Raw genomic sequence first — 16,509 nt, 5'->3', positions numbered from 1 at the left:
TCCAATGAGTTCAATTTTCATACAGTGACATCTGACGGACTTAACGTTCCTGATTTGTTTCCAAAATTGTTCAATGACGTAACGATAGATCGCGCTATTATCGCATTTTTCTCTGGAATTTGAAATTTCGAACCTTTCTGGATCTCCGGTTTTTAGGCGCACAAAGTAAATTCAAAGAATTGAGCGTGGATCTGGAGGACTGATCCTCAACGCTGACGACTATAGTATAAAAGGTGTGGAAGTCTGCACACTCGGAATTCTGGTAACCAAAATTGAACTTTGCAAACATAAGATTCATAACTAGATTGAAGTTAGTAAGATAGATGTAACGAAAATATACTTGAAGTTACTAATATTACTGAACTGTTTAAACAATATTGCGATTCTCGACACATACCTGTATAGAGAAAATTGTCGATTTCATACCTGGGAACCACTCCAGAGGTTCAATATTGACAGTTAATAAATAAGGTACTGAAAAAAGTGACTGACTTTTCGTTTTTGCTTCCTCCCTCCCCCGACGTAACTTCACATTCGAAATTATAATTCGAAGACGGTGGTACTGCTAATGCTAAAGATACATACTGAAAAAGTCAGGGATCTTCTAATAACTAAAATAAAGAGTGGGAAATTACGGGATATTCAGTGAAATTTATTTTATATTTAGAGTGACAATATAGTCGAGTTTTTCGACAAATTTGAATGCGTTCCATGCGATTTACACGCTAGAATAGCTGAATAATTTCACGGCCGTGCCGAATAATCCAAGCCGAATTGCATACGTTCTTAAGAGGCATTATAGACAGCTTAACGATCTGTTTTCGAATACATATACCTACATGTTAGGTACCCGCAATAATTCATTCACAAGAATTACCAGGGTGGGTTTTTTATTCCCGGAGCTGAACGAACTGCAGCCATGGATCGATTTCTCCTTGTCTGCAGCATTAAAATTAGTCCGATACAGCCTACTGCAGGATCACGGTGAAAAGTGCAGCAGACAAAATGCCAAGGTCGTCAGCAGCATCCCGCTAACTTTCAAATATACACAGTCTCATATTAATGTATAGTATGGGTATACATATGTATACATACTGTCTGTAACATTGTTAATTATTCACAGATACATTTACCAAAGCGTATGACGGTGTGCGTAATACATATATGTTGATGGTCAATATCAGAATCAGTATTTACGGTCAGCACGTGAAGCATCTGCATAACTATTCTTCACTCGAACAAAAAGAAAGCAAACTTTCTTGCTGAAAGATTAGATATTAGATTGGTATTTCCTATGCGCCATGGTAGCTTGTTGATAACGTTTTCAAGGATCAACTTCTAAACAAACAGCGATCGATAAAAAATGAGAAATTTGATTTTGCATTGTAAGAGATTGACTCTATTCTGGACAACCTTCAAAACTTGCCTGGGATCGTAATTTTATAAGGACATTCGGTTCTGTTCCACGTAATTCTCGAAATCTAAAGTGCTGATAGTGTACTTATAACCACCAAAATGGTCGGACGATCTAGCAGATTCCTTGCATAATGTGGAATGGCAGACGATCCTACACGGATATGGAAGGGAAAAAAAGGTACATGAATAAAAGATTATCATAAAAAAAAAAAACTCAAGATAAAGTGTAAAAAAGGCGTATACGCTTCAGCTGCGCTTTCTCGCCCGGAATATCATAGGTATCCGATCGGTGACTAAGTATCTCGCCAAACTGGCGCCATGCGTGTTAAAAGAGTCGTACAAGGCCTGCGGCTTCCCCTCTCCCTGCAGATAACCGGTGGGATAAGCTGTAGGAAATTATAAGTAGAAAAGAAAAGAAAAAAAATTTAAAAAAAAACGTACGGTGCGAAAGGTTAGAGTGCGCTGGGAAGCTGCGTTGCTATGTTGCAAACGCTCCGCGATAGCGGAATAAGGGTCGAATAGTTGACCGCGAATTTTGTATACCTACCAGCTGCGGGGATCCCCGACAGAGCGTGATATGGTACTGCAGGTGTAGAGGAGAACAGTTCGGATCGACAGGGGAGGGCGGTTCCACCTTCGCGTGCGTTTCGTATCTTTAGGACAGTCGCGCGTTTTACCGTTGCGTTGCGTTCCGTCTGCAGCAATAACGAACCGGCAATGGGAAAAGAGATCCCCACCCGTTTGCTAACCGCTTCGCGACGAGATGCTCGATTTGCCTCGGAGGACCGGAGCGGAGGCCGTCTCCGGCAATCAGCCCTCCTTCGGTCAGTGGAACTCCGGTAGGCGCCAAAAGTTGGCGGAAAGTTCTTGGCCAGCAGCATCTTGAATCCGAGGGGCAAAATATTAATTTACTTTTTTCAAACACCGCTCTCATAAAACTGGTCAAGGTTTTCGAAGGAGATCAGTTTATTTCGTGGATTTCACCTGGTCGCGGTACTGCATCGCTGGACCTTATCATCGGGCAGACGGTCTGCATGCGCGGAATGGTGCAGTGCGTGAAAAATATATTCTCCAAGATCGGAATGCCGATACAGAACCGAAGTGTTTCAAGTTACGAGTAAATTCATGCAGTGATATTTGGTACTTTTCCGAGCCAGCTGCTCTTGTACAGTTCTTCGTAAGCATTTTAATCGTCGTCTTATCGTTAAGATCGAAGCAGTGGCGCCTAACAGATTGCGGCAACGAAACGCTCCAACGCTCCCGGCTACTCTGCAAACGTCGGCCGTTCCGCGTGTGACGATCACTGCAAACTGTCTGAAAGGTAACATTACAACATTCAAAATGAATGAGACAGGCGGTTGACTGACATCGCTAACTGCTCCAACTCCGTAATAGGAGAGTCACGGCAATTGATGCGATGAAATAAAGTCGCATGTGGATGTTCGGTACCGATGGTAATGATTAATACGGTCAGTATATGCAGTCGAGTGCAGAGAGTGACCTGGTATAGGACTAGTAATCACAGTTTCCATACAATTTCGGAAAAGTGGATTTTTGGAAGACGTCCATAGACGTCGCGTAGACTAATTTTCTTTAAAACGCGAAATCGTTTTGGGCTGGACAAATTTTCTTGGACAACTTTTTGCTCTGATATTTTCCGTGCTATGAAGAGCTGGTCAAAGAAATGGGATAGACGGAGCCGGCAATAGAGTATAAATTAGTTTGATATTAGCCAGTCACGGATTTAAAAGTCAATGGAACAGGTATATAAGCGAATAAAGAATACTCATTGCAAATGTATAACAATACGATAATAAAAGTGATCCGAGAGGGTTGGGAGAGGAAGGTAGAAAGACAAAGAAATAGAACGAGAGGTGGTGGGAGATGGGAAGAAGCAAGAAAGAGGTGGTAATGATATTGACGCGAATGCGGTGTGGAATCTTAACGTGCATACGTATAATATGCGAACGGTATACCTAAAAAGTATAAACCCACACGCGACACGGGGGCAAGAGCTTCGGCGAAGGATACGACGCGCATTCTGCGAGTAATATAAAAACCGGCTTCAACATTGCGAAAACAAGTTGTATTATATACTATACATATGTATTGAATTATTTTTAGCCGCTTTATACGCCGGTTAAGAATGTTAATGTTCAATTGGGAAGCCGATCGCGCGTAGTCGGTAGTCGCGACGAAACTTAATTCTTCGATGGTTCCCGTTTCGCTCTGTCCTGACCCATAACTGTGTTCCAGGCGATATCGTGCAGCGAACCATTTTTAGGTATCAACGAAAGATATCATTATGACTCCGCTCCGGTACGTGGTAGGCACATTTGCATTGTGATAAATTTCGAGTCATTAATATAACGGTATTTATCTGTTTAATTCGTATTAGATACCAACAGGCTTTGTACACTGTAGCAAAAATTCACTCCATTAAGTACCAAACCCATAGTCATTAAGAGTAGGTGAAGAAATTTTAGAGAATTACTAGAAATCTTCTATTAAACCATCGATATATAGTTAGTTCAGAGTGATAGAAACGGCTAATCATACCCGGCTATATATCAATCGCCGGAAGGCATAATTGGAAATATCAGAGGTAGTTTGGCTTCGTAAGAAATCAATTTTGAAGTCAGTGTTTATACTGAGAACTATTTAAAACAAATAAACTTATTATTTGAAGTCAGCAGGTAACGGAGCCCGATACCAATGACTTGAACAACTGTACAGTCGTAAGCAAGAAGTTAATAGGATCGGTTACTCGAATAATAGCATTGATTTGAAGCCACTAATCGGCAATCATTGAAAGTTTCTCCGATTCAAAAATCCGAAATCATTTCAAACTACTGCAGGATTATATGGAAAATATATTTACCACGACAATATTAATTCTCTGCTGCCAGTGGTTGGACCTGCAAATCTGCGACTAACTTTAGCAAATGTGTTATTTATTTGTGTTTGATACGCTCTTTGTGTACCTGCATTTGTTAATTCCGCAATTGCCTTTGAACTTCGGTATCTGTGCCAAGACATAACCGGTCTATTCACTATTTATCCTAGATAGATACATGAAGTATATATAGGTAGTTGACTATGGCCTAGCAATAAGCGAGTTAGCTCTACGCTCGGCATGAATGAGGGATTTAAATAGACATCAGACATGAGCATATTGTTACAGATATAATAAACGAAGACGTCACAGCTGCGGGCTACCGTTTCAAACAGAATCGTTTGTCGTTAACAATACAGAGGAATACATAAATTGGTACGGGACTTTCCCACGTACAGGCGTATTACGTTTTATAGCGTAGCGTATAAGATTGACCAACGGTCCGATGAAGTCGAGACGGATTTTGCTCACAAGCGGAATCAGTTTGCATCAGGTACGCGTTATTATACCGGTGGACAGTGGGATTCGAGCCGATGCCATTGAAATAATTCCGGTTCTCGAAGAGCGGCACACCGTTACAAACATGCTGTTCAACGGGCGTCCTCGCCATCGTTTTCCTCCTTCTCCTCATTCTCGTTCTCCTCCTCCTTCGCCTCCTCCACCTCCTCCTCTTCTGCACTCCGCAGACTCTCCTGCAGGTCGCGATAATTGGCGTCGTTTGGAGTGTGACGTCAAGTATTCAGGCGCCGAAAATGTCCTTGGAATTTTTCAGCAGCTTTCGTCTTCCAAACGATCTCTCAGACCACCTAATATAATCTCCGCGTGCAGATTCTTATGAACGATTCGACGTGTCGTCGTTGTGTCATCTAAAAATAGCGTCCGCGTGACTCCCGGGACGTACGCTTGGGGTATGCATGTATGTAATATACAAGTGTAAAACAATCCTCTCTTCTCGCCTCATACAACTCTCCGCAACTCTTTCTACACAATGACGCGAAGCGTGCAGTTATAATCCCGAGATGGACAAAGGTGCCTATGAATTCCTCGAGGAACGCACACGTATTAAATATAACGTAAAATTCTTCTAACCGTTTTTGAACGAGGAAACTACCTATGCGGGAATTTCAATCGCGCAAGCATATCGATTGTCGCCTGTGCAGAGACTTCAACGACGCACGGAGACCGAGGCGGTCAACGTTCGTCGCCTACATGCAGAGACTTCGACGTGTCATGAGGTTGAAGTTAGTAACGTTACTGCAACGATGCATGTTTAGGAAAAATCATTACAATTCGCACCTTTTTGATCGTTTGATATCCAGTAAATCCTAATAAACAAAATATACTGAAGTTTAAAAGCCAGCTCGTTGATGGTCGTTCGAAAATTGCACAATCATTATTTTCTCTCTGGTGTCTCGTTACCTTGACGTTACTAACTTCAGTCTGGTGAAGTATCACCAGCGTTCGAAACTGGAAGTTCGTTGGAGTTCCGGAGGAGTGGAGAGCGGCCTGATTTAGCCTCTCCTAGGCTTTGTCTGTACCTAGAGGACGGAGACATAGCCTAGAATAGGTTAGGTCAGGGCTCGAGGTCGTCGTGCCTGGAATTATAACGTATTCCCGAAGCAGGTATATAATTCTGCACACAGCTTCACGGGGGTGAATGCAACGGCGCAAGCGTCAAGGTCGAACAGTTGAAAGTCACGCTCGTTCCCCTCCCTGTTCATCCTTTTGCCCATCGCATCGCCATTCCGGAGTCAACGGAAGTGCCGAAATATTTCTTTGGCACGACCAGTGAAGGGGAGGGAGAAGACGGTGAAACTGGTTCGTGCCAACTGCGGACCCAATATTGTACCGGGAAGGAAGGTTTCATTGAGCAGGCCCATCGCATGCTTCGCCGCTAATTGCACGTTTCGCGATACTAACCATCACGAGGCTGGAACATTGAAACCGTTGATCAGTTATTCAAATTATACATAATATATATATATACTGGCTGATTGTCCCTTTAATGCGCACGTCTCACAGACTTGCGAGTCGAAAGAATGAGTGTTTGTGTAACGAAAAAGGAAAACCCGATGCAATTTTGTTCGACAAATTATTCCTCAATTTTCAATAGCAAGAGCTGAATGGATCAGGATGATCAGTATAAAAAACGAACGACTATCAGTGCCTCATTGAATGATCCATTTAAAAGTAATGCTCATATGTATAAGTTTACAATATTTAACTTAGACAGGTAATAAAAATCTTGTTAATTCTAGGTTAGAGAGAGTAAGTTTAGTCTAAATAATTTCATTTTACCTTATACTTCCGAAGTTGAATGGAAACCAGAGACGTGAAACATAGAAAAAAACATCTGGATGGGTAGGTATTTTGTAAACTTCTAGTATTTTATTTCTTACCGTTCCTTCGGCGCTATATAAGTCACTGTCAGCAAAACTCTCTGCGGGAACCGGTTGTTGCGCAGACTGGGTCGCTTTTGATTGACATCACACTGCCATGGACAACTTTCTTTACAGTGAAATGTCATTTAAGGAATTCGATTCATCTCAGGTAAAAAGGAAGTCAAAGAGTAACAACATATAAAGAAATACTTGGACATAAATACATACCTATTGAATGAAATGTCATTCGTAACAGTGCGATGCTATCACGATGACTACCTGTTAATACGGAACGGATCGAAGTGTGTATTCTTATTATATGATTTTTTTTTTCTTTATGTAATCTATAATACGATAGGTACAAGAGATCCTATTACGAGTTAATATAACAAGGCACTGTGGCACTGTGTAACAAATAAATAAAAACAGCTTATTATGTATTATAATGGTATTACGCTCCAGAAATTGAGTTCACAATTCGCTAATATTACGATTCGACATGAATTCGTGTAATGTACGCACGAATTGATTCGCGATTGAGCATTTAGAGTACAGATCGCATACAGACGATAGGCCTTTGGTTATAAATTTACAGATACAAGTGCAAATTATACTAAATTGGTGGTGCACATTTTTTGAATTTGTAATAAATACGAGTTAAAGATATTCAACGATTGTATACATGTACACAGGTCACGATTGCGACACTCGAGAGCTGAAGAAATGCGAGAAAAAACAAGGTACAAATGACATTTAAATATCTATGATGGTGTGAGAATGAAAATAATGCTTATGGCGATGCATACAACATTATTCTAAAGCATTTACATTTTAGCACGTAGAAGAGGAAACGACTTCCTTGCACTAACAAGGCAAAACACAGAGGAAGTGGTAACAGGAATGCGTGCGAAATTTCATCGTAGCATTTACTTTTTGTTCTCTTTTCAACCCTCTCACGGAATGTTTCAACACTTTTGATTTGGTTGTTTTCCTTCCGTTCGTTGGTCTCGATTCTTTAAACTAACGTAAAAATCAACTTCGTCTTCTACTTTTCTTTGTTTCTAAAATATCAGTGAACAGTAAAGGGGAAAACATTTTGATTATTTTGTAACGCCAAGTTTGAAGCCCGTTATTTACCTTCTACTGTACAGTAATGTTCATTAATGCATTCTCTTTCCGGCTAACTTGATTGCGGTCCGAGACAAAATGCAAATTCGATTCTATACGGATTATGTGACAATATATCCCATTCTTTCACGTCAGTTGCATCGCCACTCATTGTCACATAAATCGTTTAGAAGCGAAATGGCATTTTGTTTCGGACCGCAAACAAGTTAGCCGAAAAAGGAAGGCATTAATGAACATTACTGTACATGCTTTACTCGACGTTCTGATTCCGTACTCGTCCGACTGAAAATGCTCGACACCTACACATAATGTGCGTGCCTTTCCTTCCTAAGGGTGAAGAATAAATAGATAAATAAATAAATAACTCCAATATCAGAAGGAAAAGGCACTCAAGGCACGAGCGCTCGAGATATAAATTTTTCGTTATATTACTATAAAAACTATACATTACCGATTCTGCACCAGAAAATTCTTAGTGAAATTGTAAGCCTACGTTGTACCCGCGAATTTTACCCAAATTAAATTATCCTCAAATTGAAGTTTATTACCTAATTCCAGGTACAACCGTACGAGAGCATTGATGGCGACACAGTTGACTGAGGATTCCGCAGAGTATAACTTGAGAAAGCAATTGCCAAACCCTGTGGAATGGATATTTTTAATTTATAATGAAAAAGAATACCGTTAGGATGTAAAAGTGATAAAAAGTTCACTTTCGATCGCGGCTGTTGATATATTCAAGTAGGTACCTGTACAATAAACAAGTTTATGATATTTTGTGAGAGTAGTTTGAATCCAGTTTCTATATAGTACGAAAAGAAGGGAAATGAAACCGGAAGTCGTGGCAACGTGATGAGAATGATGATAATGAAATAAATACTATTAATTCAAAGAGAGAAAACAGCAATATCGAAAACGAGTGAAACTCAATTTTGGAAAGTTAGCCACTCGTTGATGCATATCGAACCGAGAACGACGAGCAGAATCAATCGTAATATAAACGCCCTACTTGGGATTCGCATGGCCAGGTTCGAGCATTCTCGGTGAACCGATACTAACAATAACGACTTAATTACAACCCTTAATCGCGTAAAGTGTTTCCTAATACTCTGGTACTTGTTCGTCGTGATGAGCACCGTAAGCGAGCTCGTGAGCGTCGTCGGCGGACCTTCCCCAGTATCCGGAATGGTCGTCTTCATGTTCGTAATGGTGCTGGTGCTGAGCATGTTCGTAGTAAATCACCTTCTGGGGTTGTCCTTTATTCTTGAGGTCGAGCCAGAAGCGTGCGAGGTTCAGCAACAAGCTGAGCAGAGAGATGGCAAAGAATTTCACCTGCAGATGTGCGGAGAATAGTTGGATGAGGAGACTCAGCTTGGCCTTCAGGACCATCGCGACCATCAATATCTTCTGCAGTGCCTTCTTCTTCTTCTTGCCAAACTTCTTCTTCCTCGCTTCACCTACGATATGGACAAAAAATTTCGACCGTGTATTCATCCTTCTACTGCAAATTTCATGTATCTTGTACAAAGAAAAAAAAAAAAAAAAAACAACAACAAACATTCAAGTTACTTATAGTCGTCAATCGATTTCAGTTACAGATTGAAGAAAGGAACAAATCTTGGTATCGAAACATCGAGTTTTGTTACCTGAACAGAGTTTGATAAGCATGTGTAAGTATGCTCAGATGAACTCTCGGTATTGACTCGTTTAAATACGAGATCGATAATGTGAAATTCAAAATGGCGGATGAAGTGTGGAATTATTTATGGAATTGAAAATGAAACAGGATCCATTCCCTTTCTCTTGCAGGAAAAAAATGACTATCTACCTACACGGCAATTTCTCTGCAATGGCCATGAAGCTATTCTTTTTTTTTTGTTACACCGTTTTTAGATAACGGTTTTCACCATTCTTTTCGACCAAAGAATTTATTATAAGCATCTAGAATAAGTCTGAGGGGAAAACATGTCAGCCATTGGAGAACTTTCATTCGATCAGCAACGCATGACGCCTGATAAACGGATACGTTACACGACTTCGGATGAAAAAAATCCAAAGTCAACACCCGGCAGCGCGTTCAAGTGAGGTGGGTATCCGGTTTATCGAGCCAACCGGGTCGGCAACGCGACGCGGAGTATGATTATTAATTCGGTATATCGCGGTTCATGTGGTTACGCCAATTGAATTACAATTCGGTACGTACAGGCATGTGACGGTTATGTCCCAGATACCCGAATTCACGAATTCGAACAATCGTTACCACTGCAATTGACTGCCGGTTTAAGAATGACTCGGCCCGATTGTCTGACAAAAAAATTTGGAGAGAGAAGAGAAGCGTTTTTAAAATTCTTCAGCACTGCTACCGCTCCAACGATAGTTGGCACTAATGCAACAAAATTTCTCCTGTGTAATAAAAATGAATCTGACCAAATTGAAATAACATAAGTTGTAATGTATCAACCGGTTGAAAAGACGTTTTATAATTAGACGGTTCGAAATGATTAAAATCCGGTGTTTTAGATTCGATTCTTAGGGTTTACGATTCATTTTACTCGTTCACCAGACGTTTAGAAAATGTTTGAAAAACAGTAAAGAAATCTTATATTATAACGCCCAAATGTAGACGTTAACGGACATCTGTTGCGTCGTACTTACACAAATTTATTTTTATACACTCTAGAATCAAATAACTGTTCGTAACATTTTTCTAACGCGATATCTGAGTTTCTTTATGATTGGTAAACAAAACAAACCGAATAAGGTTAAATTAGAATAAAAATTGCCAGAGTTTAATAATTTTTCGCATTTCATTGGTAAAACCTTTTCTCAAATCGCTATTTCAGCTCGTGCTACGGGAATCTGCTTAGATGCATATCGACGGTAGAGTAGAAATGATATTTCGTCAGTCTTTATTATCGTGTCTCTGTTTTCTCAACTTGCTGTTTAAACGGTCCTTCCAATTCATCCTTAAATAAGGCCGATCGCTACCCACAGGATTCCTGGTGCCTCAGTCGTTTCGGTGGGTAGTTTTGATATAAATTTATGATTAGAACGATGCCGGAAACTGCAGATGTACACTGTACATACAAGATATACCTGCAGCGTGTAGACACGGTTTTACCGTTAATTGCTACGCGTGCAGGCGTGCTTGCACACAAATATTCTGTACATACAGTCGTCTCTTTGCCAACGCGGTGGACAAGGTGGCAGGCCGGCATATATAAGGTATACTCGACAGTGCTTTTTGTTCGTCGGTGAATTTTTACGATCGGTTTGACACATAAACCGAATTCCAGTCCCCTGACCATTCGAACGAATCTCCATATGGCAAGCGTGCTTGAGATTAATTCTAACACGGGGTAAGCGATCCCATCTGTCGCCTTATATTCTGCAATCTGCTATGAGCGATGCCAAACCGTTCCCGCCGAGGAACTTGAAGAAAGTATCAGTTCGACTCGCGGATGTAATAGCCTGAGGGTGTAGAAGATGAAAGAAGAAGAAAAAAAAGGAATAGAAACTCAATACATTTAATCACACGCGTTTGTAACATTATGCATAAATGTACATATTAATCGAACGACACCCAGATCTTTTGGTTTTCATTTCATACTTTTCTATTTCTTTATTTTTAAACATTTTTTTCTCCTTACAACCGTTGGTTGAACGATGCCTACTTATGACGTGTGAATTAATTTTCGATTCGATGGAATCAAAATCGTGTCAGCTTTCTATGTATATAAATATATACATAGATTATTGTTTTGTTCTTTGATGAAGAGAAAAAAATAAATCGTACAACTCCCAAGTCAGAGCACTTATAATAAAATTATTCGAGAGCCGTGTGTCACGCCAAAATAATACGTCATGTCTAGATCTACGATCTATACGTAGCCACTAGACTACTGTACAGCAACTGTCACGAACAGTTGAACTGCAAACTAACCGTGAGAGATCAAATTTGAAATTTTATCTTTATGGGACTTGAGCCCAATGATACGCCCTCCTTCCCACTTCACCCCGGGCTTCACGGTATGGCAAAGTCGACATTACATCTCATTCATATTCCGGCTACCTACTCAGCATTTATAATTCATATTATGAACCTTTCTGTTTGAGCGCATTTATCCATGTTTGTTACGCGAACGTCTCATTTTTAATTTTATTCGACCAAATATATTCTTGGATGCTTTTTCAAGTAACCGCACGACGTGTACTTAACCTCGATTATTCTCATTCGTTGGAAATTCTAAATATACCGTATAACTCATAGTGAAATTGGTGTTCATACCTAGCAGCTATTCGTGTATAAGAATTCATTTACGTCAAGTTTATTAAACTCTTATTAGGCTTCACAACGTAATCAAATATGACCCAAGAACTGACTGAATAAGTTGTTCTAATTATAGACAAAAGTCTGATCTTAATTGTCACTATCGTAAAATATCCCAGAATTTTTAATAACTCGAATTAAACTGTCGGAAATGGTATTTATTTACTGACAATAGAAAATAAATTTCACCGACGGAATTTAAACTACGATGAACACGTACGGAGAAGAGGTCATCGATCTTGTCTGCAACTGATGATCATTGACTGAGACGCGTGAGAGTGATGACGCGACGCATAAGCAAAAACTCAATACCAACCAACACGATTTACGTACCAACAGACACGAACCTTTCTCCGACTCCATAAATAATATAATCTTCTCTAGAGACGTTCGCACGCGTGTTTTCGGCTGCTAATTTTATGATTGTCTATCTAATCGCGTGATTAGAATTCCCAGTAATTTGCATGATTACCCGTGAGCGACCTGGGAAGACTATTCGTTTCATGGAAATTACTCCCAACAGATAAAACTTTCTTCCATCTTCCTTACTCTGCTCAGGGTGCTTTTCCGAAATTCTTTTGCCCATATGCAGTCATTGGACGTTGGTCAAAGAATCGAAAGCTTAGGCAACGGGGAGTCCCAAAAAAACCGGGGACCGGCAAGAGTCGAGGAATATCATACCGGGTGAGATCATTCACACGAGATAAAATAATATATATATAAGGAGTGCGTTGAGCTTCCACCAGACAACCGGTGACCCGGTAACCCACTTGCTTATTTTCTGCTCCTTCGTCGCTCACGTGGCGGCGGGTTTGTTGTATTAGTCGCGTCGCTGTTTCTCTCGGTCGACTTTGGCCATGCCCTCTGTGCCCTATCCCGTTTCTCTCATAGGTTTCAAAATTTCCAGATCATTTCAAGTTCACTACGGACAGAGTCATGCTCTTTATACAACGTGGTAAGTACACACTGGCGTCCGGTGAGAGTAAAGCGGTTCCAATACGCCTTTTTACCATTTTTCACGACGTACGGAAATAAGGTGTGAAATGCCAATGAAAAGCCAATGAAAATGTGCCCCCACATGATGTCACTTTGAATACTATTTTTGAAAACTATAAAACAGACATTCATTCACTCAGAGCTTACGTTGTACTTTTTACGACAGAAACGGAATTTTTGTCCTGACGTCGTATGGGGATCACGTGACTTTGCTACTGCGCATATCCGATTACAGAACACCTTGTCTTCTTACACCATGCCATTTTCTGAATCTATGGTCCAACGTTTCAGGTCCTGGAATTCGAACGACGTCGATCGTAACTGCAGTTGTTGCAGGCAAGATCGTATAAAGCGAATTTGATTATGTACTATCGCCGAAAGTCCTTCGCGGGTTGAAAGTGAAGACCAAAGAGTGGGTGAGTCCTGAGTGAACTGGATGCGATAAACTAGTTCGATGAGTGGTATAAACTGGCTTCGATAACAAAGTGTGCCGTACAATATTCGCGCATGTGATTTCTTTACGGTTACAACTACAAAGTCTTTGTTCGAATTGCAATGTTAGAATGATCATAGGTATTAGTATCGGTTCAAGTCCATGTACTTGCAAATGGTGAGGTGAACGTCGATTGATAGAAATAAATATCAGACCGGGACCCGAGCACGGCCCATGTGGTGTATTTTAATTCTGCTAATGATATATTACCAATCTCGATCGGCAAATACGTACTTTTCACCACGTGATTTGAGACTATCAATTGCTGAAAACTACTGCCTATCAAGTCGTTTCCGTTCAATGTTGCCCGAGAGCAGAAAAATTACCTGCGGTCTGTTCTTTCAACGTCTAGACTCCTCGTATTATTCTTTTTTATCTGATTATAAGAACTCTTTGAACCGAAACAACCGAGATACATATAATAATCGGCAGTTAGAAAACATTGATCACGTTCAAGATTCAAACAATTACAACATCACTTTAAATTGTTCCTTAGTATCCCATTAATAAGAGCAGGTTTGAATTACTGCAAGAACACACTCGGGAAAACATTTTTCATCAATTTTCCATGTTCTTGAATATCGTATGTTTTGTATATTAATTGTTGGGCGTTAATCGATATTTCATCGATAGAAGATGCTACAATTTTCAGATATTCTGCAAATTTTAAGGGTCCTCAACTATTGTACCTTTAGTATTACTGTAATGCATTGCAAAAATTTGTTCTACATTCGTTCGCTTGAAACGAAGCTCAAAAATTTCTGGTTATCTGGAGCAAGAGAGTCCAATCACAGAATGGTTGGTACATAGAAGAAATTTGCATGATGCATCAGAGGAGGTGGTTAATAAATTACTAATTAACTCAAGATCGCATAAGGCATGAAACTAAGAATACAGTTCATTGTGCATCAGTGCGTCAACGTGTCATTATAGGTGAATGGTTTACCGATATCTCGAGAGTCCTCGGCATCCTCATCCTGAACCGTCGTATCTTCCGTGTCTGCGTCGGATGTTAGGACCGCATCAACGGCCTCGATACCTTGAACGAGAACACTCCTCGTGTCGGCGATGACCTGACTGATCGGTGGTTCCCTTGGCTGGCCAGGTTTGACCGGATCTTTGCTCTGCACCTCGTCGAGTTGCGCGTCTATCCTTTGAGCGGCACATTCGATCACGTTTTCCTCAAAGAAGCACGCAAGAGTTGAGTTCTTGGAGTTTGAAGTCGCCGCGGCGAGAGCTGCCCCGGCGAAGAAGAGGACCAGGCTCACAGTCCTGACAGCCGACATCGTGGCTTGTTTGTAGGTAACAGGAATCGTTATATATAAGAACGCGATAATACTGTATCCACCGCGTTCGAAAACACGCACCAAGCTTTTTTCTTCACTCAAGAGAGCCGAGGATGTAGTGCAGCAGACGTGTCGTCAGGTTGTCCATATATCGAGGAGGTGGTGATCCCCCTCCATGAGGAGCAGAATACTGCCTACCTACCCACCTCGCGCTTTCTACTGCGGCATCGCCGCGACGGTGCCGCGGATCGAGGAGGATCATCACCGACTCACAGTAAGACACACATTGCATGCAGGAACTTCCGATACGGAGTCCGGACGAATCGGTGTACACAAAACAAAAAACGGGAACATTAACATCCAAGTGGAATAGTAAACTGGCAATTACAACAGGGTAATCGAGTCATCAGTTATCCGTTGAAATCACCAGTGTACATATGTTCTTATTGTGTTGTATAATAGCCGTTATGTGATAAGCTCTTGTCGCTATTCATCATCGCGTGAATTTGCTTATGTTTAAGGTATTTATCAGGCACAAGAGTCGAAGGAGCAATTTGCCCGGAACTGAGGAACATGCAAAAGATGGAAGTGAGAAAGGAAGTCCGGGTGGCAATTAAAGTTTACATACATAGATACATACCTAGAAATGCTTGTGCAACTTGCTGGACGCTGGACACCTGCCTAACTGTATAATGTATTACTATGAACGGTCCGGCAGTGTGACGCAGGCCATCTTACAATCGTTCACTGTGGATCATAGAGTGCAGATAAAATCCGGAGATAGGTATTGCTCAAGGCTGGTATATGACAGGCTTTCAAATACTGTATTTGAAACTTTTGAGGAGTAGCCCGTCTCTCCTGATTCCTTATCGGTGAATATCTCCGATAGGTTCCCAACTATTCACAATCTTAACGAGGTACCTTGATCAACGTTGAAACTTTGCGTAGTATAAGTAGTCTAAGTTATAGTATAAGTATAAGTCATACATAAACAAGCTTCTGACTTGATGCCCCTAAAATGGACTTCAACCGAGTCTCAGCATTGAAGCAAACAGCAGCGACGTAAGGCGTGCTATGAATGTGGCCCGATTTCGTATTGTCGTCATCCATTGCCTAGATTTAATTGGCAACTGATGACCAGCCGACGAACAGGGTGCAATAATAATTACAAGAAACTGAGCTGCGACGCGCTTTGCTGTTTTAGGAATGAGAAATTTTACGCTTGAAGCAGTCCCGTATCACAATTCTCAAAGCACTTATTGGAGAACAAACGTTTCCTCCTTTAACAAGACGGACAACACTTGAAGGCAGCATGTTGACCGTCAATTTTGTAATCGAACGGACATCAGAAGAACTTGCCCATGAATTACCGTCATGTTGTATGTAACTTTGGTAACGGATTGCTACATAAAAATTGAGTACGCCTGTGGAAATAAGTATAATATTTAGATAAGGTGCTAACACACTCTAGGCATTCAGGTCACGTGGGTATTACTGATCGCAGTGGTCCACGGTAGTTAAGAACTACGGTGTTTGGCGACAAAACGTAGATCCAATATTAAAGTCCTAACTTTGACAGAACA

The 16,509-nt window shown here is 40.9% G+C and overlaps 2 protein-coding genes across 2 annotated transcripts; both read right to left on the bottom strand.

The window, feature by feature from the left end:
• Window positions 1-740: 740 nt before the first annotated feature.
• On the bottom strand, window positions 741-2,742 carry LOC124294674. The gene is made up of 3 exons (XM_046741062.1): window positions 2,401-2,742; window positions 1,964-2,297; window positions 741-1,802 (listed from the first exon to the last, which is right to left on the bottom strand). Exons 1-3 carry the CDS (start codon window positions 2,416-2,418, stop codon window positions 1,663-1,665), a joined length of 492 nt encoding a protein of 163 aa, XP_046597018.1. The 5' UTR covers window positions 2,419-2,742; the 3' UTR covers window positions 741-1,662.
• A 4,269-nt stretch (window positions 2,743-7,011) lies between these two features.
• LOC107224425 lies at window positions 7,012-15,059 on the bottom strand. Its single transcript, XM_015664464.2, has 2 exons — window positions 14,587-15,059; window positions 7,012-9,278 (listed from the first exon to the last, which is right to left on the bottom strand). Exons 1-2 carry the CDS (start codon window positions 14,924-14,926, stop codon window positions 8,923-8,925), a joined length of 696 nt encoding a protein of 231 aa, XP_015519950.1. The 5' UTR covers window positions 14,927-15,059; the 3' UTR covers window positions 7,012-8,922.
• Between the last annotated feature and the right edge of the window lie 1,450 nt (window positions 15,060-16,509).

This window comes from Neodiprion lecontei, chromosome 5 (assembly GCF_021901455.1).
Source record: "Neodiprion lecontei isolate iyNeoLeco1 chromosome 5, iyNeoLeco1.1, whole genome shotgun sequence".
NCBI classification, from domain to species: domain Eukaryota; kingdom Metazoa; phylum Arthropoda; class Insecta; order Hymenoptera; family Diprionidae; genus Neodiprion; species Neodiprion lecontei.
Note: the sequence above shows the minus strand (reverse complement) of the source record. Positions and strands in the feature narration are given on the sequence as shown.

Bases quoted from the DNA above. Each gene is read 5' to 3' on its own strand.
- LOC124294674 (XM_046741062.1), bottom strand. The intron at 1,803-1,963 runs GTAGGTATACAA...AATTTCCTACAG, and splicing joins GTCGGGGATCCCCGCAGCTG to CTTATCCCACCGGTTATCTG.
- LOC107224425 (XM_015664464.2), bottom strand. From the start codon at position 14,926: ATGTCGGCTGTCAGGACTGTGAGCCTGGTCCTCTTCTTCGCCGGGGCA. The intron at 9,279-14,586 runs GTAAACCATTCA...TCCATATCGTAG, and splicing joins CGAGGACTCTCGAGATATCG to GTGAAGCGAGGAAGAAGAAG.